Here is a 27,939-nt window from a genome sequence, read left to right on the forward strand (position 1 = left end):
CCGAAATGGCCAAACTAGTACGACCATTGGAGGAGATGCTGCCGGACCCTGCGGTCCAGTTGAAGGTGCAGCCCGAAAATCCTTGGGCAGTAACGGTACGAACCCAATAGACTGCCGTATCCTCGACCCAGGAGAAAGGTCGAGCCATCCTGGAGAGAATGTGGCCCGAACTTTCCGGCCTAGCGCCAGCCCAACTTCTCCAGGTAGAGACACTTCTCGGACAATTTTACAGTGTCTTCGCCAGCCACGAGGACGACTTTGGATGTACCACGGCCATCACGCATGGGATCCCCACAGCAGGAGCGGCCCCCATCCGGGAGCGATATCGGCAAATACCACCGCAGCTATACCAGGAAGTGAAAACTCTGTTAGCCCAAATGCTTCGGAAGGGGGGTCATACGAGAGAGCCAAAGCCCTTGGGCGGCCCCTATTGTCCTGGTTCGGAAGAAAGATGGCACTTTGCGTTTTTGCGTGGATTATCGGAAGTTGAACGCCTGCACCATCAAGGATTCGCATCCACTGCCCCGCATAGAAGAGTCTCTATCCGCCCTGGGGAACGCAACGTACTTTTCAACCCTTGACCTGGCCAGTGGGTACTGGCAGGTGCCGATGTCGGAGGAAGACAGGGCCAAGACGGCATTCATCCTTCACATGGGACTGTTCGAGTTCAATCGGATGCTGTTTGGGCTGGCCAACGCCCCAGGAACTTTCCAGCGGTTGATGGAGCGGCGTCTAGGAGACCTCAACTTTGAAGCCACGTTGATATACCTGGACGATATTATCATCTACTCTGCCACGTTCGAGGACCACCTGAAGCGGTTGGGGCAGGTGCTCGGCTGGATGCAGAAGTACGGGTTAAAGGTAAAGCCCCAGAAATGCCACCTGTTCTGCACCCAAATCGAGTATCTGGGGCATACCGTCTCAGCGGAGGGCGTCCGTCCATCCCTGGAAAAGGTCGCTGCCGTCCAGGGGTGGCCTACCCCCGAGACGGTGAAGGACGTGCGGGCCTTCTTGGGGCAGGCCGGCTACTACTGTCGGTTCGTGAAAAATTTTGCACGCCGAGCTCGAGCCCTGCAGGACCTGCTGAAGGGGTCTCCCGCCAGGGCGAATGGCCAGAAGCTGCAGTGGCAGCAACTGCAAGAGGATGCATTTCAAGATCTTAAGGCTGCGCTCTCGGACGCCCCGGTATTGGCATATGCGGATTTCTCGCAACCGTTCATCCTACATACCGACGGGAGCCTTCAGGGACTAGGAGCTGTGTTGTCACAGGTGCAGGACGGCCGGGAGAAAGTGATCGCCTATGGTAGCCGGTCACTGGATGACTCAGAACGTAACCCGGACAATTACAGCTCCTTTAAGCTCGAGCTCCTCGCGGTAGTGTGGGCAATGACAGAGCGATTTGCAGAGTACCTGGCGGGCTCCGAAGTAGTAGTGCGGACCGATAACAACCCGTTAGCCCATTTGGAGAATGCCAGACTGGGGCCCCTGGAGCAGCGGTGGGTTGCTCGGATGGCCAAATTCAAGTATAAGATCATCTACAAACGGGGTGCTGAAAATGTGCACGCCGACGCGTTCTCCAGAATCCGACACACCACCCCAGGGCGAAGTCGAGACGACGAATTAGAAACAGACTAGACGCCGTTTGCCCTCACCCCCGCCGCGCCTACAGTCAACATGCAGAAAGTGCCTCATCCAGGGCTCCTAGGAGGGATGCTGGAACAGCCCCATGACAAATGGATTCAGCAGCAACAGGAAGATACAGAAGTTGGACTCCTGCGCCGATGGGTGGCCACCGGTAAATTGCCCACGGGCTCACAGAGACAGTGTCATGATCTGAATTTGATCTGACAGTTTTAAATTGCACAGGGTGAACTTTTTTTACTTTGGCAAGTGCCAAGTGACTTGACTGTCCCCGGTGGTGGTTAGTGGTATCGCACTTTAGGTTTAATGTGCACGTAATTATGAATCAGGTGTGGGGCTCTATAAGTGAGTCTCAGGGTGTGCAATCACTGCTGGTGATATTGATTGATTGATTCATTCTGAGTTTGTGAAGCCTGGGTGAACATGGAGCTGAAGAGGAGTCCTGTGCAGTGAGCCAGAGGAGACGAGTGGCAGCTAATGGTGTCTGCAGGAATTGCTGGCATGGCGTGGAGGAGTCGCAGTTTATGGTGTCGGCGGGAAGTGCGTGCATGGCTTTGTGGAGTGGCGACTATGGAGAGAGTTGCACTCGGCATGCTCGACTTGGTTGCCGAGAGCTGGACTCAAGCATGCTTAGATTCTTGGCAGAGGCTGACTCATCCTTGGGACTCTGTTATTGGACTGCTGCAACTGGAGATGGACTCTGCTCCAAGGCTGCACTATGGTGTAGGATCCAGGATGGTGATGGATCCGGGTGGAGAAGATGCACGCAGGTGGTGGGGCTCTGTTGCAGGAGCATAAGCACAGAGCCTAAAGCTAAGTGGTGTTTCCCCTGTATTGTCTTCTTTCCTCATGTGTGTTGTTAGTGCAGTGGTGGGATTAGTCTCCGCACCGACCAATTCCCTAGTGAGGGTTTAGGGTCAGGGCGAGCAAGGGTTTAAGGTTCGCGTGCAGCGACAGGTGCGGAGCCTGTATAGGGAACGTAAGGAGTGCAGGGACACTGGCTCAGGGGAGCTTAGGAGGTCTCCACGTCCCCATTCCCTATCGCAGGGCCCACCATTGTTAATGTTTCCCAGGTTCCCCCTTATTATTTAAATTCGCCACTGGAGGCGCTGTATCCAGGTTCACGTGTGTTATGGGTTCGCCTTGCGGTAACATCTGCGTCCAGACACACGTGACCATGACAGACAGGCTTTAACCCAAGATATGTTGCTAATGTTGCACCAGTGGGAAAGACTAATCATCAAAAAGGGACTTTTGTATCAAAAAGCCGTGTCACGAACCACGTCGGCTACGATATGGCAGGTGATCGTGCCGGGAGCCCATCTCAACCAACTGGCCTGGGAAGCCCACGAGAAGGGAGCTCATTTTGGGGCTCAAAAGACTTTACAATGGTTGCAGCAGATAGTATACCACCCACGCTTGCACGCTGCTGTAGAAGGAGTTTGTCGAACCTGCCGCCCGTGCGAGCTCGCTAAACCCCCCCGCGCAACGAACCCCGGTGCAAACTATCGTAACATCAGCCCCTCTGGAGCTTCTTACGGTGGACTATCTGACTATAGGTCCGGCCTATCAGGGGTATGAACATTGTCTCCTTATGGTGGACCATTTCACCAAATTCGCCGTGGTCACCCCACTCGAGACCAAACAGCGGAGTCGGCCACCTATGCGATTTGTAAAAACTTTATTCAAGTGTACGGCTGTCCACAATGGATACATTCGGACCAAGGAGCATGTTTCCTAGGAAAAGTCATGGAAGAGCTACACCATCTTTACGGCATCGATAAGTCGCGGACTATGGCGTACCACCCGCAGGGAAACGGAGCCTGCGAACGATTCCATCGCACACTAATCCAAATGCTGCGTACTCTAGAGAGCGACCGCAAGGCCCGCTGGCCTGAATATGTCCCCGAGCTGGTGTGGGTATACAACATTCGGGTGCATCGAGAGACTGGTTACACCCCCTACTCATTGTTGTTTGGACGGGAAGGCAAAGGAATTACGGAGGTGGAGTTGAACCCGGAGGAGCTCCTACGCTGGACCGGGGTATCCTCGTGGGTCCGAAACCATCGGCACCGGCTGCAGACCCTTCACCGTATCGTCCACACGAAACTTCAGGATCTAGAACACCAGGGGGAAGCACTGCCCCCACCCATTGACTTTCAGACTGGGGATCGGGTCCTCGTACTTGATCAACGTCCCCAAAACAAGATAGAGCCACGGTGGGAGGTGAATCCGTACCGAGTGTTGCGCCGAATAAGCCCCGACGGGCCTGTGTATACAATACAATCAGAAGGAGACAACGCGCCTCTCACTCGAGTTGTGCACCGCAACATGTTACGACCTTGTATGTCTACCGATCCCCTGCGGCTCGAACCGAACCTCCAGGTCCCCGACCCCCTACCCACAGTCTGGGACCTAGATGATGAAGAGGACTCCCCCGTCACATCTGCGGGTCGCCCCAGTAGTGGCACTCCAGTAGACCCGGACATCCCACCAGAACCCACTATGCGACCACCCTCCACCACCCCAGAAGACTCCACGATACCCGAGCTTCGACGCTCCGAGTGGTCAACAGCTGGCAAACCCCCTGAACGTTACGAACAGGACCAGTTCGTATGGCGACAAGGACTGTCATCCCGAAAGACTAGCCCGAGTCTACAAAAACCCTCGCCCGAGGACTGGCGAGCATACAGGGCGGGGGAGTGTGGGAGGAACGGCCCCCGTCGAGTGCCCGGGCCGGAACCATGGGAGGCGTCATCTGGGTTCCGGGGGAAACTGTCCCCGGGGGACAGGATTCAGGGATGAACCACTGTGACAGACAGATGGGCTGGGGGAGGGACCAATATAAAGAAGGTGGGGAATTCCCAGGGCGATGAGTCAGCAGACCGACACAGAGAGAGCAGGAGACAGTGGAAGATGCTGCAAGGGAGAGCGACTCACCAGTGAAAGGGAGGACGCTCACCGAGGACTCCAGAGGGATAGTACCGAGGAGACTATCTGGGACTTGCTGCCCCGCTCCAGCCGGCTGCCACTGCGGCCCCAGTCCAACCCGCGGCCGCTGCTGCTTCTCCTCAGCCCGCGGCTGCGGCCTGCTCGCGGTTACCCGCGGCCAATGCTGTCCCGCCTGAGCCCGCATCGGCGGCCTGTTCCCCGCCGCCGGCAGCCGCCCTGTTCTCACGAGTGGCGGCGGCAAGTACAGCACCGCCGGCGGCCATCACTGTCCCGCTCCGGTTCACGGCAGGGGCCGGGCCTCTGCTGACCGCGGGCTCCCTGTCGCATCGCAGCCGTTAGCTGTGCAGGTGGCCTGTCACCTGCCACCACCCATCGCGGCCGCTTGCCCCAAACCGGGGGCTGCGGCGCAATCGTCCAAGGACCCCGTCGGAGCCTGTGGGGCTCCAGTGTCATCAGTGCGCCGGAGCGCGCGAAGACTTCGCCATCGTCTCAGCAACTGGGCCCAGCAACTACTACGCCGAAAGACCACCAACCCGAACGGCGAGGGACATCTGAACGGCTAAGTTGACTTTATGATTAAGGACCCGTAGTTGGCCATACCGCGGCCCTATAGTGACCGGCTATTGCCGGAAGTAGTCGTGTTCCATCGTTTGTGTTTATTTGTATTGAGCCCCTGCGAGGGCAACCCGTGTTCCCCCTTTTTGCCGGTCAGGCCAAGCCTGAGGAAAGTCACCTCTAGGCCCATAAACGTTATTACAAAAACACCAAACCATCTCGCGACTCGTCACTGCATCCTGCGTACCTGCTAGTACCACATGTGCATGAGATTTCTGAAATCTCATAGGCTTTGCTGGTAATGGAAAAAGCAGCTGAAAATTAGCATTAAAAAAACATGAAAAAAAATGCAGCAAAAAAGTCTTGTGTGAACTTACCCTTAGTGTTGTAAATGATCATGAATTAGTTGGGCGAGCTTGGTCACACCCCCTCCAAACCCAACTCCGTCCATTTTTCTAAACATTGGCCGAAGTAGCATAAAAATGCCAAAAAGTTTTTGTACAAATCTGAATTGTGCAAAAATGATAAGATATTTCAAGGTGTTTTACACCAAAAATCTGGTGTTGACACCTTGATGAACTGGGCTTTCAGTCTTTACTCAGGTTTATATATTACTACACACAAACATCTCTACACTACCAACGTTGAACTCAACAGTCCAAAATTATAAAAGTATACTTTTAGCGGCACTACACATGGAAAGCTGTAACTCAAACCACGTAGAGATAAAGTCCAAAAGAGAATGTGTCAAGCACACAAAGACAGACCAGACCTGACATGTTGGGTTATATAATTCAGCTGCACTGTTACATATAACGTTATCCATTGAGAATAGATGTTGTACGATTGCTTAACCAGTGAAAAAATTATTTTAAGTGTTTTAGCTCACATCTCGGTGACGTAAGGCCAAGTTCACAGAATGTATTCACAGTGTAATTTTTTGCTGTGATTTTTCCATTATTGACATGGCCTCCAGACCAGGATCCTCTGAATTTATTTGGTTATCTGCAATTAATCTCAAGATAATGAATGTTATCAATTTATGAAATATCTGGAACTAAATGTAGGAATTGGTATTAAATATGGTATTAGTTGATGTAAGGTGAACCATAATTTGGCCATTCAACACCAGAGCCAATGCCTAGCTCGCAGGGAAAACTTGTGTAACATCCAGTCATGCAAACTGTTTTTTCCTGATATCAACTCAGGTGACAATCTCCAAGGCCCCATACACATTAGAACCCTTTTGGATTTGAGGAATCAGACAAAAAAGACTAATTTCTGCAGACATTTCAAGGGATACATAATGAGGTTAAAATGGCTAGCTATCTGCCTGTTGTGTCTGGCGCCATTGTCTGCTGGCATAGAGAGGTCACAGACGTCCGTTGATGTCACGTCCACAAAAAGGCTGGTTCTTTTCCTGTTGACAGGGCGAGACTACTAATGTCATGCTGATTAAAAACCGGCTCCCCACTGCCGAATTGGGTGAAGCCAGCTGTCAATCAGCATGTGTCAATCAGCATGACACTGGTAGTCTCGCCCTGTCAACAGGAAGAGAAACCACTACTCTGTTGACAGGGAGCAGCTAAATTTCTTGCAGGAACTGTCAATGACCGATGCCGGGTACAATAGGCAGGTAGTTGCCTCTGTTAGCAACTACATGCCTATTAATGTTTAGGCATGTAACAGGCATGATATCTCCTTTAACCATTTGACCTGCAAGTGTGAACATACCTGTATTTGGTCTGCGAAGGCACTGATAGACCCACTTTTTGTTCCTAGTTTGAAACATTTGATTTTCATTAATGTTTGCGCATATGAAACATCTATTGAAAAATTGCTGCTGCTTCAATCCAATGTCAATCCTGAATACTATATATGTGTTTTCAACTATGCAAGCTTATATCTGGTATATACAGTAGTTATTTCAACTTACTCTGCTTGTCCCCTTATGTTGTGAGGTCAAGAAACTTTTCAAAGTGCTTTATGATCCATGTAGTGGATAGACATCTGTTTATCTGACCACAACATTTTATTGGGTCCTGCTCTCTCAATTTAGTTTGATTGATTAACGAGAAGAGAGAGAGGCAAAAAAAAAAAAAAATCTAAGCCTTAGCCTCCTATATATTCAGACATAGCTTGGAGGAGCATTTATGCAGGGGGCATTTATGCACATGTAATCGAAGTACATGTATCAAAGTACGAGGCAGTTATAACATGGCAGTTAGACAGGGCAGGAGACAGGTAAGACATTTATATACATCTACTCCCTGTACATTTGGAGTACAACAAATATATACCATATGCATTTGTGTAATTTATATCCTGGCCGCTGCATTCACACACATCCACCGCCCTGGCATTAACTCTCTACACTCCATCCATATCGGCCCCTCGCTCCTTTCCTCTCCTATGTATAGCACTCACGCTCTTTTCACACTGTTAAATTGCACAGATCCAGTCAGTCCTACCATTCAACATAAGAGACGCTCTCACAAATCACTTAACCATCTGCTCACTCTTTCTATCCTCCTTCCCCTAGTCGCAGGAGACATTGCTCCCAACCCTGGTCCCCCATGTTATAGAAAGTCAAACCCCCAACTGCTACATTCAGAAACCCCTCTAATCTTATTAATATTCCCTGCACGCCATCTGTCTCTCTTAATTGTGCACTTTGGAATTCTCGCTCAGTGTGTAACAAACTCTCTTTCATTCATGACTTTTTCCTTTCTAATTCTCTTAACCTCCTGGCTCTTACTGAAACCGGGATCCAGCAGTCAGACACTACCACTGCTGCTGCTCTTTCATACGGGGGACTACACTTCTCTCATACCCCAAGATCAGACAATAGAGCAGGTGGAGGCGTTGGTCTGCTCCTATCACCAAAATGTACCTTTCAGGTTATCCCTCAACTACCCTCACTAGTCTTCCCTTCTTTTGAGGTCCATGCCGTCAGACTCTACACCCCCTTCTCCATGCGAGTGGCAGTGGTGTATCGTCCTCCCGGCCCTTGTCAACAGTTCCTGGATCATTTTCCTACTTGACTTCCACATTTTCTCTCTTGTGACATCCCTACCCTCATCATGGGAGATTTCAACATCCCCATTGCTCTTCCCCTCTCTCCATCTGCTACTCACCTTTTATCTCTAACCTTCTCGTTTGGCCTTTCGCAACTTACTAATTCTCCAACACATGAAGACAGAAACTCCCTCAACTTGGTCTTCTCTCGGCTTTGTGCAGTGCATGATTTTGCAAACTCCCCTCTCCCGCTCTCTGACCACAGTCTTCTTTCATTCTCTATCAAGAACTGCCAGGCTGCTCAGGTCACCCCCACTGTCCATACTTATAGAAACATAAAGGCCATTAACACCCAGAAATTTATGAAGAACTTGCAGTCTTCATTGGCCCCTATCTCCTCCCTCTCATGTCCTGATTCTGCATTGAAGCATTACAATGAAACACTTCAAAGTGCCCTGGATGAATTTGCACCCCTATAAATAGAACACCACAACACAGACGGCGACAACCCTGGTACACCCTGCAAACACGTTTCCTGCAGCGGTGCTCCAGGTGCGCCGAACGTCTGTGGAGAAAATCCAAACTACACGAAGATTTCATCCATTATAAGTTTATGCTTAGAACATACAACACTGTTCTTCACCTCTCCAAACAAACCTATTTCAACACCCTCATCACCTCACTGTCCAATAATCCTAAACCTCTCTTTGACACTTTTCATTCTCTACTCAACCCAAGAGTACAGGCCCCAACAACGGAGCTCTGAACTGATGATCTGGCCAATTACGTCAAAGAAAAAATTGACCAGATCCGACAGGAAATTATCTCCCAATCGCCTCATACCATGCACTGTCCTCCTTCCCCCATTGCATCTAGCTCACTCTCTGATTTTGAACCAGTCACAGAAGAAGTAAGCAGGCTCCTTGCATCTTCTCGCCCAACCATTTGCACCAGTGACCCATTTCCGTCAAATCTCCTCCAGTCCCTTTCCCCTGCTGTCACCCCTCACCTAACTAAAATATTTAACCTCTCTCTTCTGGTATCTTTCCCTCCTCATTTAAGCATGCCATCATACATCCACTACTTAAAAAAACATCCCTCGACCAAAACTGTGCCACTAACTATAGACCTGTCTCTAATCTTCCCTTCATCTCTAAACTCCTGGAACGCCTGGTCCACTCCCGTCTTATCCGCTATCTCTTTGATAACTCTCTTCTCGACCCTCTCCAATCCGGTATCCGCTCTTTACACTCTACTGAAACTGCCCTCACTAAAGTCTCTAATGATCAACTAACAGCTAAATCAAATGGTCATTACTCCATGCTAATTCTCTTGGAACTCTCTGCAGCATTCAACACTGTGGATCATCAGCTCCTCCTCACTATGCTCCATTCCATTGGCCTCAAGGACACCGTTCCATCCTAGTTCTCCTCCTATCTCTCTGACCGCTGTATCTTTTGCCGGTTCCTCCTCCTCTCACCTTCCCCTTACTGTTGGGGTTCCTCAAGGATCGGTTCTAGGCCCCCTCCTCTTCTCCTTGTACACTGCCCCTATTGGTCAAACAATCAGTAGATTTGGTTTCCAGTACCATCTCTATGCTGATGACACCCAATTATACGCTTCTTCTCCTGACATCTAGAAAACACCGGCGACTGTCTAAACGCTGTGTCTAACATCATGTCCTCACTATATCTGAAACTGAACCTGTCAAAGACTGAACTCCTTGTGTTTCCTCCCTCTACTAATGTACCTATACTCGACATTGCCATTTCCGTGTGTGGTTCCACTATTGCTCCCCAGCAACATGCCCGCTCTCTTGGGGTCATACTTGACTCCGAGCTTTCCTTTGTCCCCCACATTCAATCACTGACTCGCTCTTGTCATCTGCACCTCAAAAACATTTCTAGAATTCTACCTTTTCTTACTTTTGACTCCACAAAAACTCTTACTGTTTTTCTTATTCATTCTCGTCTCGACTATTGTAACTCTCTTCTAATCGGTCTCCCTCTTACCAAACTCTCCCCTCTCCAATCTGTCTTGAATGCTGCAGCCAGGATCATATTCCTCGCCAATCGTTACACTGATGCCTCTACCTTGTGCCAGTCATTACACTGTCTACCCATCTACTCCAGAATCCAGTACAAACTTATTACCCTCACCCACAAAACACTCCATGGCTCAGCACCACCCTACATCTCCTCCCTTGATTCAGTATACCACCCTACCCGTGCCCTCTGTTCTGCTGATGACCTGAGGTTAGCATCTTCAATAATCAGAACCTCCCACTCCCGTCTCCAAGACTTTACACGTGCTGCGCCAATTCTTTGGAATGCACTTCCCAGGTCAATACGTTTAGTCCCCAATCCCCACAATTTTAAGCGTGCCCTGAAAACGCATTTATTCAGACTGGCCTACCGCCTCAACATATTAACCTAATCTATCCCTGGGTGGCACAGTCAAAAGTTTTACCATAACCAGGTTCCCCGCATCATGTTCCCACATGCTTTATGGATCCATTAGCCCTCTGTGTCTGTACTGTTACATACTTAACATTATGGCTGGTCCAAACAATCAGGGCAATTGTTACCACCCACCTTTCGTGTCTACCTCTTTCCTCATAGACTGTAAGCTTGCGAGCAGGGCCCTCATTCCTCTTGGTATTTGTTATAATCTATGTGATTATTGTTAGGCTGTAATGTCTACTGTCTGTACTAATCCCCTCTGAAATGTAAAGTGCTGCGGAATATGTCGGCGCTATAGAAATAAAATTTATTATTATTATGTTTCTTGTCTTACTTTTTTACAGATGGCGCTCTCAGATCTTCCCAGCACCCCATTGGCTCTTGAATACCTCAATGACTTTGATCTAATGAAGTTTGAGGTAAAGAGAGAGCCTCCTGAACCACGAACAAACCGTCTGGCCCCACCTCCATCTCTGGGCTCTACTCCATGCAGCAGTGTACCACCATCACCAACATTCAGTGACCCCCCTGAATCAGCAGGACAACCTCGTCCTAGTCTAGAAGAACTTTATTGGATGGCAGCACTACAGCAGCAGATGGGTGGGGAAGGACTACCACTAACTCCAGAGGACGCTGTAGAGGTGTTGATGGGTGGTGGAGCGCCATCTTTACAAGGGATGGAGGGGGGATACAGGACTGGGGGGCAGCACCCTCACAACACTCACCCTTCCAGTTACTTGCTGAGTCCAGAAGATATGAATGCACAACAACACCAGGTGAGCTGGCCTTTTTTTGTTTGTGATACATTTTGACATGCAGTCCATTTTTTTGGCATAATTTATGACTTGGCAAAGTAGTCCCTGTTAGAACAAGTAAATATGCAAAGTGTAATATTACCCAATTCCCAAAGAGACTTCAACGCTATCCCAGACTGTCACACCTGAGTGATTATGTAGCATGTGAGGATATAAGTGTGACACCTTGCATGGTGACGGTGTGACAGGATTTGTTAGTACAGTTATAGTTATAAAGCCGGACATGTCACTGATCACTTAATCAGCTAATATCACAAGATTGACAGGAGCTAAAGATAAGGACATTCAGTAAACAGGAGGAAACAAAGAGGACAATTTATCAGTTCTATTTGAGGTGGCTTTGCCTTTTTTTTTTTTTGCACCAAAAGTGAAGCCTAAAGCCCCCTTTACATTTAGTGATGCACCAGCGATTCCGACCACGATATGACCCGGTCAGGATCGCTGGTGCATCGCTAAATGGTCGCTAGTGAGCTGCCAAACAGGCAGATCTCACAACGATGCAGGAACGCTGCAGCGGTCGTTACTTACCTTTCAGACGCGGCGATGATGACGTCCTCCCGCCCGTGTCCACGCGTCGCTCGTCGGTGCTAGCAGGAAGCAGCCGACGAGAAATGGATGTGGACGATCTCGCGCGATCAGCGACAGACAGCGGGGGAGCCGGTCGGAGGTAAGTATCACATATAGCGATATCGCTAGCAATATCACTGCTGCGTCACAAAATCGGTGACGCTTTAGCGATATTGCGAGCGATATCGCTATGTGTAAAGCCCCCTTAATGTTTGATAATTTCCAACACAAACACATTATCTTGCAGGAAAACAGCGGCTTCACCTGCAAACCCGCACACCCATTATTAACAGCTGCACAGTCTGTGCAAGATTAATTGTGCAGAATGTAGTCGAAAGACCGCAGTGTGCCCACTGAATGTGAACGCAGACCAATACATTCCCAAATATGTAGGTCAAATAAACACATATTATTGATTTTTGGCATAGAATTAGATTTAACTTCCCTCCTTTTCAGTATGCCAAATGTACGGTTTGTTATATTTTTAATCAGTTCAAATAAAGTGCATTTCTGTACGTGATAAAAGATTAAGATTTTTTTTTACATTCCATATAACAAAAATAAATAATAAACTATTTTTCAAAATTCATAATATAAAATAAAATTGATTTCACAAATATATATTTTTATTTTAACATTTCTATTGTCAATTAAGGATTTATTCCAAAGCAATACAAGCAGTACAATTACAAAATCATTGAGGCAAAGAATAACAAATGACCATGACAGTTCAGAATTAGGTTATGTGCACACGTTGCAGAAATGCTGCGGAAATTTCCGCAACATTTGCGCACTCCCGCCGCGGGTAAAACGCATGCGAATGCGAATGTGTTTTCCCGCGAAAAACAAGCGTTTTGCAAGCCTTTTCCGCTTGCGGAATGCTTGCGCATTCCAAGCGATTAGCATCGCTTGGAATGTGATAGGTAGGATGATAAAATAATAAAAAAATAAAAAATATTGTTATTTTCACCTTCCGACGGCCCCCGATGTGCTCTGCGGGCTCCCGGCATCTTCCGGTCCCAGTAATGCTTTGCGCGAAGGACCCGAGATGACGTGACGCTCGCAAGAGTGCGACGTCATCGCGGTCATTCGTGCAAAGCATTACTGGGACCGGAAGATGCCGGGAGTGTGGTGAGAGGCGGGAAGGTGAGTAAACCACGATTTTTTATTTTAATTCTATTTTTTACAGGATTATGGTACCCAGGGCCTGGAGGAGAGGAGGCATAGCCACATGCGTAAAGTAAGCGGATCAATGCACTCCTAAGGGTGCGGAATCGCTGAGATTCCGCAAAAAGAATGAGCATTCTGCAATTCCGCAGCGGTAAAATCCACAGCATTAGCACAGCAATGCGGAATCCCATAGGATTGTATGGGATGCGTTTTCTTAGTGTTTTTGCAGTGAAAAATCGCTGCGAAAAAAAAGCAACATGTGAACGCAGCCTTACAGGTAAAAGTAGATATTGAATAGAATCATAGAATCATAGAATCGTAGAGTTGGAAGGGACCTCCTGGGCCATCTGGTCCAACCCCCTGCTCAAAGCAGGATTCGCTAAATCATCCCAGTCAGATGTCTGTCCAGCCTCTGTTTGAAGACTTCCATTGAAGGAGAACTCACCACTTCTCGTGGCAGCCTGTTCCACTCATTGATCACTCTAACTGTCAAAAAGTTTTTTCTAATATCTAATCTGTGTCTCCTCCCATTCAGTTTCATCCCATTGCTTCTAGTCTTTCCTTGTGCAAATGAGAATAAAGTTGATCCTTCTACAATGTGACAGCCCTTTAGATATTTGTAGACAGCAATTAAGTCTCCTCTCAGTCTTCTCTTTTGCAAACTAAACATTCCCAAATCCTGCAACCTTTCCTCATAAGACAGGGTTTGCAGACCGGTCACCATTCTGGTCGCTCTTTTCTGAACTTGCTCCAGTTTGTTGATGTCTTTTTTAAAATGTGGTGCCCAAAACTGGACACAATATTCCAGATGAGGTCTGACCAAAGAGGAGTAGAGGGAAATAATGACTTCACGTGATCTAGACTGTATGCTTCTGTTAATACATCCTAGAACTGCATTTGCCTTTTTTGCTGCTGCATCACACTGTTGACTCATATTCAGTCTGTGATCTATTAGTATACCCAAGTCTTTTTCACATGTGCTGTCACTTAGCCCTATTCCTCCCATTCTATATATGCTTTTTTCATTTTTATTGCCCAGATGTAGTACTTTGCATTTCTCCCTGTTAAAAACCATTCTGTTAGTTACTGCCCACTTCTCCAGTTTATTTAAATCTTTTTGAATCCTCTCTCTCTCTTCTCTAGTATTAGCTATCCCTCCTAGCTTTGTGTCATCAGCAAATTTAATCAGTTTACCCTCAATTCCAGTAGTTTATAGTTACCACCTATAAATGCCACCAAATTTGTATACAGTTTTAGCTTTAGTTTTTAAATGGAATTTTATATGTTGCCCAGAGGCGTAGCTCTGGTTCTGGATCAGGCAGACAAGACTTCTGAGTGGGCAACTATCCAGGTAATCTTGATTACAATTATGGTGATGCACCCTAAGGCCGGGGTCACACTTGAGAGTGTGATGCGAGAAACTCGCGCAAGTGTCTCGCATGAAGACCCGGCACTACCGCTGGCACTTTGACCGGAGTGTGCGGCTGCATGTATTTCTATGCAGCCGCACACTCTGGTCCTGAGTGCCGGCGGCAGTGCCGGCTACTGATGTGAGAGACTCGCGTGAGTTTCTCACATCACACTTGCAAGTGTGACCCCGGCCTAACAGTGGATGTAGGAGAACCTCATCAGATAACCGCGCTGTTACTAAAAAAAACACTATACAAAGACCAGCACTGATATTACCGTCATATGGTGACATTCTTTCTGGTGGAGTCATTCAATTTTCCCATCTTTTCCATCTGGCCCTGACCGACATATCAACTTCTTCCAGCCAGGACTCATCTGCAGACAACAACAAAGACCTACAGCTCTGGCAAAAATTAAGAGACCACTTTCAAATTTTCAGTTTGTCTGATTTTTCTCTTTAGGCTGGAGTCACACTAGCGATTAAATCGGACGAATGCAATGCGATAAAAAAATCGCATTGCATTCGTCCCAATGTTATTCTTTGGTGCTGCTCCCATCATGCGTTTTTTTATCGGATCCGTTCCTCGGACCGAGACAATCGCAGCATGCTGCGATTGTCACCGATTTTCAGATCGGATTCGACAATGCAAGTCTATGGATGCGAATAAAAATCGCATTGAAAACGCAGCACACGTGTGACTTGCAATTAAATCGCAAGACTTCTCCAGGTCAACAGGAAAGAGCATCAGGCATTGATATTGGATGTCAATTTGAGGCTTATATGCGAATATAATCGGTTCATCGCCGGAAAATGGGATGACAGACGAATCCCTGGACAAGAATTCTTTGTGCGATTTCGTACCGTTAAAATGGGACCGATGTTTTATTCGTTGTGTGTGACTCCAGCCTTATAGGTTTATTTTCTAGTAAAATGTAAAGTGCTCTTTTATTCTATAAACTTCTGACATGTCTTGGAATTTCCAAGAAATACATTTTGTTTTGTTTTTTTTCAGAAAAGGAGGGATGGTCAAAATAAATAAAAACAAAAACAATGCTTTCAGACCTCAAATAATGCAAAGAAAACAAGTTCATAATCATTTAGAAACAACAATACTAATGTTTTAACTCAGGAAGAGTTCAGAAATCTATATTTTGTGGAATAACCATGATTTTTAATCACAGCTTTCATGTGTCTTGGCATGCTTTCCACCTGTCTTTCACACTGCTTCTGGTGCAAATATTTAAGCAGTTCTTCTTTGTTTGATGGCTTGTGACTATCCATCATCCACTTGATTACATTCCAGAGGTTTTCAATGGAGTTCAAGTCTGGAGAATGGGTTGCCCATAACAGGGTTTTGATGTGGGGGTCTCTTGATTTTTGCCAGAGCTGTATATGTTTTCTCACATTTCCAGCATTGTCCCCATCTTTCCCCAACCTGCAGAAACTCCTTATCCTATTGATACCCCAATGCTGAGCCACTGCTGCCGTATGTGTGCCTATTGGTACTATATGCCCTCTAAATGGTATAACAGCCCTCTAGAATATCTTAATGCCCTGAGCAAGTGCACTAGAAAACAGTGCCCACATTTTGCCTCCTAGATAGTAATAATGCCCCGTTTGCCTCTTTGACAGGCACAGTAACTTGGGTTCTCCTATAACAATAAGAGCATACTTGACATTTAATAATGTTCCTAGTCTCCCCTGTCCAGCTCCTTTCTACATAGTATGATGCCCTCCTATACGCAGTATAATGCCCCCCACCCAGTACCCCTACGCAGTATACTGACCACTCAATAGCCTTCTATCTGCTTGATGGCCCCAACACTGTATAATAGCCCCTGTACTGTACAAAGACACTGTCACGGTCCTGTCAGCGCCGGCGTACAGTCACCGCGGAGCAAGGACTCACCCACACTGCAGAGGGGCCCGGGGTCAGACACGGCCGGATAGTTCAAGCAAACAGGACCTGGAGAAGCTAAAGTCAGTGAGCAGTGAAGGACCTACGGTCATGTGACCACAAGGGGGCAGGGCTTAGCGTCCTGCTGTCAGAGATAGGCAAAATACTATACAGGAATACTCAAAGTCAGACAAACCGGGTCATACACAGAGATAACAATAAAGTACCAGGGATGAGACAGAACGGATAGTCGGGGACAGGCAGTGGTCAAAGCCAAACAGACATAGAAGGTACCAAGCAGAATCCAACAAGCAGTATCCAGAGAACAGACCGAATCGTACACAGGGTATCAGATAAACCAGAACACAGCACAAACACACTCAGGGGTCACCACACTATGCCAAGGGCGAAAATATAACTGACGGGGATGGGAGCATCCTGAGGCTATAAGAAGCTTTCCCAGAACCAGGGAGAGGCCACAATCATAAGCCCCAGGTGTGCAGGTAAGCCTGCACTGGAATCACAACCTTTAACCCCAGAAATGCCAGTCATCAGCACTGGTTCCAGACATTAACCCCACATGTGCGAGTCAAACCCGTACTGAGATCATGACAGTACCCCCTCTCAACGGGGGGCCTCTGGACCCCCAGGCTTGCCCAGGTACATAGCATGGAAAGCCCGCACTAGGCGATCAGCACGCATCAACCGGGCCGGTACCCAGGATCTGTCTTCCGGACCATACCCCTTCCAATGAACCAGGTACTGTACCGACCGCCGTACCAACCTGGAATCTATGATATGACCAACCTCGTACTCCACCTGCCCCTCGACCAAAACGGGAGGAGCAGCGGACTCGGAGTCCCCCCGGACTGTTTCAAAAGGTTTCAGTAGAGATTTGTGGAAGATGTTAGGGATCTTGAAAGAGGGTGGAAGGCACAGCCTATACACCACTGGATTGATTTTTTCCACAATCTTGTATGGGCCAATGAATTTGGGCCCCAACTCGGCTGAAGGAACCTTCAACTTAATGTTTCACGTGGAGAGCCAAACCTTGTCTCCAACCTGAAACGTGGGCCCTGGTGTTCGTTTCCTGTCCGCGAAAAACTTATACCTGCCCTGAGACCTAGATATACTCCACTGGACTTCTGCCCACATATTCTATAATCGCTGAACAGAGCCCTCAGCCCCGGGACACCCCGAGCCCAGACGAGAAAACTCACCAAAATGAGGACAGAACCCATAATTGATCAAAAAAGGAGTCATACCCGTGGATTGACTCACCCGACTATTGAAGGCAAACTCAGCCAACGGCAGTGCATCGCACCAGTCATTCTGTCTAGCAGAGGTTAGACACCTGAGGATCTGTTCCAGGGACTGGTTAGTGGGTTCCGTCTGACCATTGCTCTCAGGATGGTAAGCAGACGAAAAGGACAGAGACATCCCTAATTTTTTGCAGAAAGCACGCCAAAACTTAGCCACAAACTGCACACCACGATCAGACACCACATTCAGGGGTACGCCATGCAACCGGATCACATGCTGCACAATCAACCTGGACAACGTCTCAGCTGACGGTAGTGCGGACAGGGGTACAAAATGAGCCTGCTTACAAAACCTGTCCACCACTACCCATAACACCGTATTACCCTTAGATGGAGGGAGATTGGTAACAAAATCCATGGATAAGTGAGTCCATGGTCTATCGGGTACTGCCAAGGGCATCAGCTCCCCTGCCGGCCGGCTATGAGAGCTTTTGGAACGAGCGCAGACCCCACAACCAGCATTGAATTTTTTTATGTCCGAACCAAGGGTAGGCCACCAAAAGATCCTAGCCACCGCCAGACGCGTGGCTGAAATACCAGGGTGAGCACTCAGCTTGGATTCGTGGAACTCCTGCAAGAGTTTCAGGCGAAGTTGCTCTGGGACAAACGACTAACCCCCCGGCTTGGCCGCCGGAGCCCACGACTGTGCCCCCTGAATCTCCTGTTCCAATTCAGAAGAGACCTCTGCTAACACAACCCCAGGGTGAAGAATGGAGGACGATGGCTCGGGGGGAGACACCGGCTGAAAACTGCGCGATAAGGCGTCAGCCTTGACATTCTTAGACCCTGGACGAAATGTAATCGTAAACTGAAAACGGGAAAAAAAAGTGACCAACGGGCCTGTCTGGGCGTTAGTCTTTTAGCAGACTCAATGTATGACAAATTTTTGTGATCCATGATCACCGTAACTGGGTGACTGGCCCCCTCCAAATAGTGCCTCCATTCTTCAAACGCCAGTTTGACTGCAAGAAGCTCTTTATTGCCTACGTCGTAATTTCTTTCCGCAGCAGAGAACTTCTTAGAAAAGAAAGCACATGGCCTGAGGTTGGTTAGAGTGGCAGGCCCTTGGGACAACACCGCCTCCACCCCCACCTCGGAGGTGTCCACTTCCACGACGAATGGCTTGGACGGATCTGGCTGTACTAACACGGGAGCAGACATAAAGCTTCTTTTCAGGGTCGCAAAGGCCTATTTTGCGAGCAAGGACCAGTTTCTCACATCCGCACCTTTACATGTAAGATCTGTGAGTGGTTTGACCACCTGTGAAAACCCCCGAATAAATTTGCGGTAATAGTTGGCAAACCCCAAGAAGCGCTGAAGACCCTTAAGGTCTCGGGGTTGCACCCAATCCGCAATGGCCTGCACCTTCTTGGGGTCCATGCGAAAACCCTCACAGGACACAATCCCAAAAAAGACAATTCTTGAACAAAAAAACACACATTTCTCCAATTTGGCATACAGATGATTTTCCCCTCAGTCTTTGGAGAACGGTTCGTACATGATTCATATGAGATTGACTGTCGGGAGAGTATATCAGAATATCATCTAAGTAAATGACAACAAAACGACCAATGAGATCCGAGAATACCACGTTGATGAAATTCTGAAATATGGCTGGGGCTTTGGTAAGACCAAACGGCATGACTAAATTTTCAAACAGTCCCTCGGTCGTGAGGAACGCGGTTTTCTATTCATCCCCCTCCCGGACCCTTATCAAATTATATGCCCCCCGAAGATCCAGTTTGGAGAACCATTTTGCCCCTGAAAGTTGGTTACACAAATCGGGAATCAACAGAAGGGGGTACGTATTTCGTACAGTAATCTTGTTGAGCTCACGAAAATCGAGGCAGGGACGTAAACCGCCATCTTTTTTCTTTACAAAAAACACCCCCTGCCGCCACAGGTGAGACTGAGGGACGTATGTGTCCTTTGCGAAGACTCTCAGCAATGTAATCTTTCATGGCCAAGCGCTCAGGGCCAGATAAATTAAACAGACGGGCTTTAGGCAATTTAGCCCCCGAGACTAACTCAATAGCGCAGTCAAAGGGTCTATGTGGTGGCAACGTCTCGGCCTCACTTTCAGAGAAGACATCTTCGAATTCTTTCAGGTATTCCGGAATACCTTCCAGCTCAACAGATGACACAGATACAGATTTAACAGGTTCAATCAATAGTGCAGACTTATCACATAACATCGAATCATTAAACCCCCTCTGAACAATCTCCCCTGTTTTCCAGTTAATGACTGGGTTATGGCATTGTAACCAGGGCATGCCCAACACCAATCCTGCTGGTAGATTGTCCAGAACCAAACAACTTAAGTTTTCAACATGGGTAGCGCCCACTTTGAGCGAAAACAAGTCGGACATAAAGAGAATTCCCTCTTTAGTGAGGGGGAGGAGTCAATGGCCACCACTTTGATCGGAACCTTAAGTCTAACTGTCCCTATCTTACAGCGTGTGACCAATTGGGAGTCAATGAGATTGATGGATGATCCGCAGTCCACGAAAGCTGTTGAGGGAAAACAACAACCGTCCACTAACAGTTCCACATGAAGCAACACCTTAGAAAACGAGGAAAAGGGTACCTGAGGGTCGGAGTAGTCTCCCCGCTGACTATCCAGACCTAGTCGTTTCTCGTCAACTGGGTTGAGGATGGACAATCAGGACACTCCCTTTCCAATATCCCGTTTTACTGCAGTAGAAGCATAACTGCTTTTCTCTCCGGCGTTGTCTCTCCTTTTCCTTCAGGGAGAGAGCCCCTACGTCCATGGGCACAGAAACAGTCTCTTTTCCACTAGGGAACAATGGAGTCTCCGCCTGCATCACCCCCCTGGCCCACAGCCTGCGGTCCATCCGGACGGCCTGGGTCATGGAGTCCTCGAGTGAGTTAGGTGGGAGATGTAATGCCAAGGCATCCTGTAACCGCTCGGACAAGCCTCTGCGGAAGAGTCCTCGGAGTGCAGCATCGTCCCAAGAGACCTCTGCGGCCCAGCGGCGGAATTCTGTACAAAACCACTCAGCCGAGTGTTTCCCCTGACAGACACTCATCACCATGTCCTCTGCCAATCGCACTCGGTCCGGCTCATCATATATGTGACCGAGGGCCTCAAAAAACGCATTCACAGACACTCTCTCAGGGGCAGTGGGAGGAAGGGAGAAAGCCTAAGCTTGTGGGCACCCTCTTAATAGAGACATAATGACCCCAACCTTCTGACTTTCGCCCCCAGAGGAACGTGGCCTCAAACTAAAGAAAAGTTTGCACCCCTCCATGAGACCCTGAACTCCTTTTTGTTCTCAGAAAAGAAATCAGGCAGTTTAACAGGTGGTTCTGGGGACACCCAAACAACATCACTCGCCCCAGCCCCCAGAGACCAAGCAGCTAAAGCCCCCCGCACTGTCTCAGAAACCTGCTGCTGAGAACAAGCCAGAGCGTGCTGCTCCAGAGATAAACCCTGAAACATTTGACTCAGATTTTTCATTTGCTCAGCAAGAGATTGTATGGGATCCATATTTCTCAGCAGAGAAAGAAAAAAGAAACCCAAAAACTTAACGGTCAGTTATAATGTCACGGTCCTGTCAGCGCCGGCGTACAGTCACTGCGGAGCAAGGACTCACCCACACTGCAGAGGGGCCCGGGGTCAGACACGGCCGGATAGTTCAAGCAAACAGGACCTGGAGAAGCTAAAGTCAGTGAGCAGTGAAGGACCTACAGTGATGTGACCGCAAGGGGGTGGGGCTTAGCATCCTGCTGTCAGAGATAGGCAAAATACTATACAGGAATACTCAAAGTCAGACAAACCGGGTCATACACAGAGATAACAATAAAGTACCAGGGATGAGACAGAACGGATAGTCGGGGACAGGCAGTGGTCAAAGCCAAACAGACATAGAAGCAGAATCCAACAAGCAGTATCCAGAGAACAGACCGATTCGTACACAGGGTATCAGATAAACCAGAACACAGCACAAACACACTCAGGGGTCACCACACTATGCCAAGGGTGAAAGTATAACTGACGGTGATGGGAGCGTCCTGAGGCTATAAGAAGCTTTCCCAGAACCAGGGAGAGGCCACAATCATAAGCCCCATGTGTGCAGGTAAGCCTGCACTGGAATCACAACCTTTAACCCCAGAAATCCCAGTCATCAGCACTGGTTCCAGACATTAACCCCACATGTGCGAGTCAAACCCGCACTGAGATTATGACAGACACCACATTAGCTCCCACACTGTATGATGGCCCCCTTACTGTAGTCCCCACTCTCTATCATGGCCCCCTAAATAGCCTTCAGATAGTATAATGCACCCCATAGTCCGCCATAGAGTATAATGCACTCCCTATAGGCCTCTATATAGTATAATGCACTCCCCATAGGCCTCTATATAATAAAATGTACTCCCCATAAGCCACCATGCAGTATAATGCACTCTCCGTAGTCCTCTATATAGGGTAATGAACTCCCCTTAGACCTCTATATAGTATAACGCACTCCCCATAGACCTCCATATAGTGTAATGCAGTCGCCATAGGCCTCTATATAGTATAATGCATTCCCCATAAAAATATACAAAACTCAACTCTTCTCCTTGTTCACCTGCATATCTCAGTAACACGAGCACCATGTAGTGACATCATCAAGCCGCTGTGCTGATGCTCCCTCTCTCATCATTGGTTTCAACCCCCCAGGCTCACAGTCCCCATAGCAGCCGGGGGGAAGAGCAGGAAGATCATGTCTCCCTGATCTGCCGGAGAGTTTAACTGTACCGGACCACTGCACACGCCAATACGGTACCTATGCTACTGGTTGCCTAGGATTTTCATATGATAGTCTGTGTAATTTAAAGAGGTTGTTACAAGAGGAAACAAGGCTCCTTGAATCTAGAAATTGAACCACACTTCATCATAGGCTGTCAACAATTTTGCATCGTAGTCAGACTCACTTCAGTGGAGTTGAATTGCAGTAATTGACATAACTCAGGATGAAAACAGCTGTTTTTCTAATTCAGTATAATGTCACTATAACTAAATCCTCTTAAAAAGAACATATTATCAGGATGTACCCCTAGTAGTAGGTAGTAATGCTTTATTTTTTTTAACCCCTAGAAGGTTTTAGGCATAGGCAAATCTATTATTTTCCTGCACATATTCAGTTTGGCGTCCACCTCCTATACACACCAGGGAACTTGTCAGCAGGATTGTGCACAGTAACCTACAGACAGTGTCAGGTCGGCGCCATTATACTGATTACAATGATACCTTGGTTGTTGATCCCCAGAACCACCATCAGTATACTAATATATCACCAGAACTTGTATTCATTTTGAATGCATCACCAAAACGACCATCAGTACATGAATACATCATCAAGCTCAGTCAGGTCTGCCCCATATACAATTGTATCGCATGATCTTACAACTCCAACAAATAAAGTTGCACTGTGTAATGCTACAGCATGCAAACATAAAATACATAAAATTGGAATTGCAATACTGCTCTAGAAAATAGGAAACAACTAAAATACATAAATTGGCCAATTCATGTATGCCCAGCAGCCTCGACAGAATGATCTTCTTTGCTGGAGTCCCACCCTAATGTGTTTCCTCTCCTGGGCCTATAGTCTACATTTATATAGGTAGGTAGGGTCCTGCTGTGATTAAAATCACCATAGGCTGATGGGTGGAGTGCTTGGTCAGAGAGCCTATGTATACAAATATCAAAAGTCTGAATGTCACTTCCAAACAGAGCAGGTGTGTAGAAGTGCAAACTAAGAGTAGCCATTTCCTTATATAACTAGCAAATAAAGGTGCACTCTGTAGTGTTATAACATGAAAACATGAAATATATGATATTGGAATTGCATTACCGCTCTAGAAATAGGAAAAAACATTGTTCTTAACAATGGTAAGGAGATACTGGGCGTTGTTCTTATCAGCCTTAATCAGACTGCAGACTATACAGGAACCACAATTTTCATGAGATGTAGTCGGTATCACAAATAAACATTTACGTTCAGGTACCTTATATGTTGTGATATCTTCCTTGAATGGAATTGTTCTCTTTCTTTTCTTCTCCACTTTGTCCAGACTGCATGGTGACATGATATTCATGGTTCTTCTCTGCAGACTTTCATCTTCTTTGGTCTTCTGCAGCATATGGTCCCTTTAAAATAATAGTGTCATTATAATGCTCCTGATTGAAAATATCTTCCCTAAGCTGAACCCCTGAATAAACAATTTCCCCTCACTGTGCTCGCTGCACAAAATATGACCCCCACATTCTCCCATAGAACATAGCCTCCACACTGTCCTATAAAATACTGCCTCCACGATGTCTGCCCTTATAGCTTATAAAGGAGGACAGTGGTGGTTATAGTTCCTCTCTGTCTTTATTAGCTAAAGCTGTCACATTGTCCATATCTAAAGGGAACCTGTCATGTCCTCAAATGAGGAAACAGGTCTGATCTGCAAGTTTATAGCTTTCTAAAGCTGCCTGACTGCCGCATTGAAAGCACACCTAAGAGGAAAAAGTTAAATTTATTATTCCCGGCAGCCTCCGGCTTTCAGTCATGCGGGCATTCCGTCTCATCTTCAGTTACCACTCAGTACATAGTGAGCAGCAGCTGTAAATTCACCTGGGAACTGACTGATACTCGTCTCTGCAGTGCTGCCGCTCAGTGTGTATTGAATGGGAACTGAAGACACGCTGGCACGACTGAAAGCTGGATGCTGCTGGGAGGAATAAAGATAATTTTCCACTGTAGCTGTGTTTTCATTTCAGTGGCTGGGCAGCTTTAGAACGCTATTAATCTGCAGTTTATGATTTGGGGATCTGTGACAGGTTCTATTTAAGTGTTGCCCTCCACGTTGCCCCCTTCTCATACGGGACCCCCTTTTCATATTGTCCCCATACACATTCCTGTAATACTGTCCCCTTGCCCCATCACACTGTCCCTCACATTCCACCCCATAGGCCCCTTCACAAGTCCTTCTATCCACCACCCCTCCACACCTATTAGCTGTTTGCAGGAGTTGAAGTGAGCGAGTCCTGGCGTGAAGAGCTAACTATCCTGGTGTTTGCATTTAAGAAGGGAATATTTCTGGAAAGACTATCTCTATATTGAATAAGAGGGCTGCAAAAATGTAATCCCAAACTCTTTAAATAAGAAGGAAGAAATTGCCAACTGACTGACATTATTATTAGATGGAAATGGACATTCTTATCATATATGGAACAGTTATCATTAACATGAGTTATCTTACAAACATGAGTCATACCACTGCAAATTTAATATTTTGTAGAGTAAAAGAGACTATCTAGCAAAGTATCATGTATGAGATGTAGCTGCCGTATAACTCTATGTCCATCCCTTGCAACATGACCAGGGATAAATGTTAAAACAGCATTCAAGCAGATATTCTTTATTTCACCTCTTTATGCGTTTAGCAACTAGGGATGACCGAATAGCTTCGGATAACTCCTTAATAGCTATAGCGCTTACCGAATAGCTGCATCGGGAAACCGGATACTGGGAACGCTCCCAATGATCAGCTGTTCGGCTACGCAGCTGCATGTTTCGCCGCTGTGTGATAGTCACAACACATGCATGGAGAGCCTGTGTGTTGTGGCTGTCACACAGCCCCGACACATTCAGCTGACGCTTTTTGCTGTCAAATGTGGTAAAACTGCCATAACTCCAGAATTAGAGAAAAGGCATAGCTCACTGTTCTGCGCAATTTACATAGCTCCTGTTCATTCCCATGGGAGTTACAGAAACGGTGTAGCTCAGCCATGCTCGGCTGAGTTCATTGCTCCACCTTATGTGTTTGGTGATGGGACTGAGTTTGGTGGTATTGATGTGTATTTCCTCATTTCTGCTTTGCGGTACGTAAACAGTATTTATTATTATTATTATTATTATTATTTATTGTTATAGCGCCATTTATTCCATGGCGCTTTACATGTGAGGGGGGTATACATAAAAACAAGTACAATAATCTTAAACAATACAAGTCATAACTGGTACAGGAGGAGAGAGGACCCTGCCCGCGAGGGCTCACAATCTTCAAGGGATGGGTGATAATACAGTAGGCGAGGGTAGAGCTGGTCGTGCAGCGGTTTGGTCGATCGGTGGTTACTGCAGGTTATAGGCTTGTCGGAAGAGGTGGGTCTTCAGGCTCTTTTTGAAGGTTTCGATGGTAGGTGAGAGTCTGATATGTTGTGGTAGAGAGTTCCAGAGTAGGGGTGATGCGCGAGAGAAATCTTGTATGCGATTGTGGGAAGAGGAGATAAGAGGGGAGTAGAGAAGGAGATCGTGTGAGGATCGGAGGTTGCGTGCAGGAAAGTACCGGGAGACGAGGTCACAGATGTATGGAGGAGACAAGTTGTGGATGGCTTTGTATGTCATGGTTAGGGTTTTGTAATGGAGTCTCTGGGCAATTGGGAGCCAGTGAAAGGATTGACAGAGGGGAGAAGCTGGGGAATAGCGGGGGGACAGGTGGATTAGTCGGGCAGCAGAGTTTAGAATAGATTGGAGGGGTGCGAGAGTGTTTGAGGGGAGGCCGCAGAGCATGAGGTTGCAGTAGTCAAGGCGAGAGATGATGAGGGCATGGACTAGGGTTTTTGCAGATTCTTGGGTGAGGAATGAACGGATGCGTGAAATATTTTTGCGTTGAAGTCGGCAGGAAGTGGAAAGGGTTTGGATATGTGGTTTGAAGGAGAGATCAGCATCAAGGATTACTCCGAGGCAGCGAGCTTGTGGGACTGGGGAGAGTGGGCAGTCATTTACTGTAATTGATAGGTTCGTAGGGGGGGTCACGTGAGATGGGGGAAAGATGATGAATTCTGTTTTGTCCATGTTGAGTTTCAGATATCTAGTGGAGAAGAAGGATGAAATAGTGGACAGACATTGAGGGATTCTGGTTAGTAGGGAGGTGATATCTGGTCCAGAGATGTAGATCTGTGTGTCATCAGCATAAAGATGATACTGAAAGCCATGAGATTCTATGAGCTGTCCCAGGCCAAAGGTGTAAATAGAGAACAGCAGGGGCCCTAGGACTGAACCTTGTGGGACTCCGACAGATAGGGGGCGAGGTGAGGAGGTGGTGTGTGAGTGGGAGACGCTGAATGTCCGGTCTGTTAGGTATGATGAGATCCAGGAGAGGGCCAAGTCTGTGATGCCGAGGGATGAGAGGGTCTGTAATAATAGGGAATGGTCCACTGTGTCAAAGGCAGCCGACAGGTCCAGGAGGAGGAGGACAGAGTAGTGTCGCTTGCTCTTGGCAGTTAAGAGGTCATTGGTGACCTTAGTAAGGGCAGTTTCAGTGGAGTGGTGTGACCGGAAGCCAGATTGTAAGCGGTCGAAGAGGGAGCAAGAAGAGAGATGGGAGGACAGTTCAAGGTAGACGTGTTGTTCCAGTAGCTTGGAGGCGTATGGGAGAAGTGATATAGGGCGATAGCTAGATACAGAGGATGGGTCAAGAGAGGGCTTTTTGAGGATAGGTGTGATGGAGGCATGTTTAAAGCTTGAGGGGAAAACACCAGTTGTTAGTGATAGGTTGAAGAGATGGGTTAGGGTTGGGATGAAGACTGTGGTGAGGTTTGGGATGAAGTGGGATGGGATCGGGTCGAGTGCACAGGTGGTGAGATGTTTATTTATTTATGTGTTGATGAGCCAACATTATCCTATTACCAATCTCTAATCTCGGCTTTATGACCAGCTTGAGGTGCTCAGGGCAGTCGCGTTCTGTCTGTTGTCTTCTGTCTGATAAGTGATAACTTTTCATTTTACTGCACCCTGTACTGTAGATTATTTCGCCATTAGATGTCAACCCAGATGATTGCCATATCTCATAAAGTAAACAGACGTGTCAAAATAAATGCCACAGAACAAAGTAATTTGGTATATGATGAACATTTGCAAGATTTGTAGAAAAAGGCTGCCTCGTTTTTTCGGGTTTATTAGTTGCTCATAGATCTTTGGTAGCTGTTGGCACAAACGACTCCCTCCTGCACCTTAATAATTGGCTTGTGTACACGTTCATGGGTTTTCTGTTGAAACAACTGTGATGCGTTATCATTTATATGGCATCTCTATGGCATATACTTTTACGCACCAGCAGTTATTAC

At 47.3% G+C, this 27,939-nt stretch overlaps 1 protein-coding gene across 1 annotated transcript in view; it reads left to right on the forward strand.

The window, feature by feature from the left end:
- NRL (neural retina leucine zipper) overlaps nucleotides 1-27,939 on the forward strand; it is a 46,544-nt gene that overhangs the window by 12,539 nt on the left and 6,066 nt on the right. The window contains exon 2 of the mRNA XM_073575464.1: nucleotides 10,973-11,404. Within this exon, the coding sequence (XP_073431565.1) occupies nucleotides 10,973-11,404 (432 nt within the window). The remainder of the gene's footprint in view (nucleotides 1-10,972; nucleotides 11,405-27,939) is intronic.

Source organism: Dendrobates tinctorius, unplaced genomic scaffold, assembly GCF_039654945.1.
Source record: "Dendrobates tinctorius isolate UK_male_01 unplaced genomic scaffold, ASM3965494v1 ptg000044l, whole genome shotgun sequence".
In the NCBI taxonomy this organism is placed as follows: domain Eukaryota; kingdom Metazoa; phylum Chordata; class Amphibia; order Anura; family Dendrobatidae; genus Dendrobates; species Dendrobates tinctorius.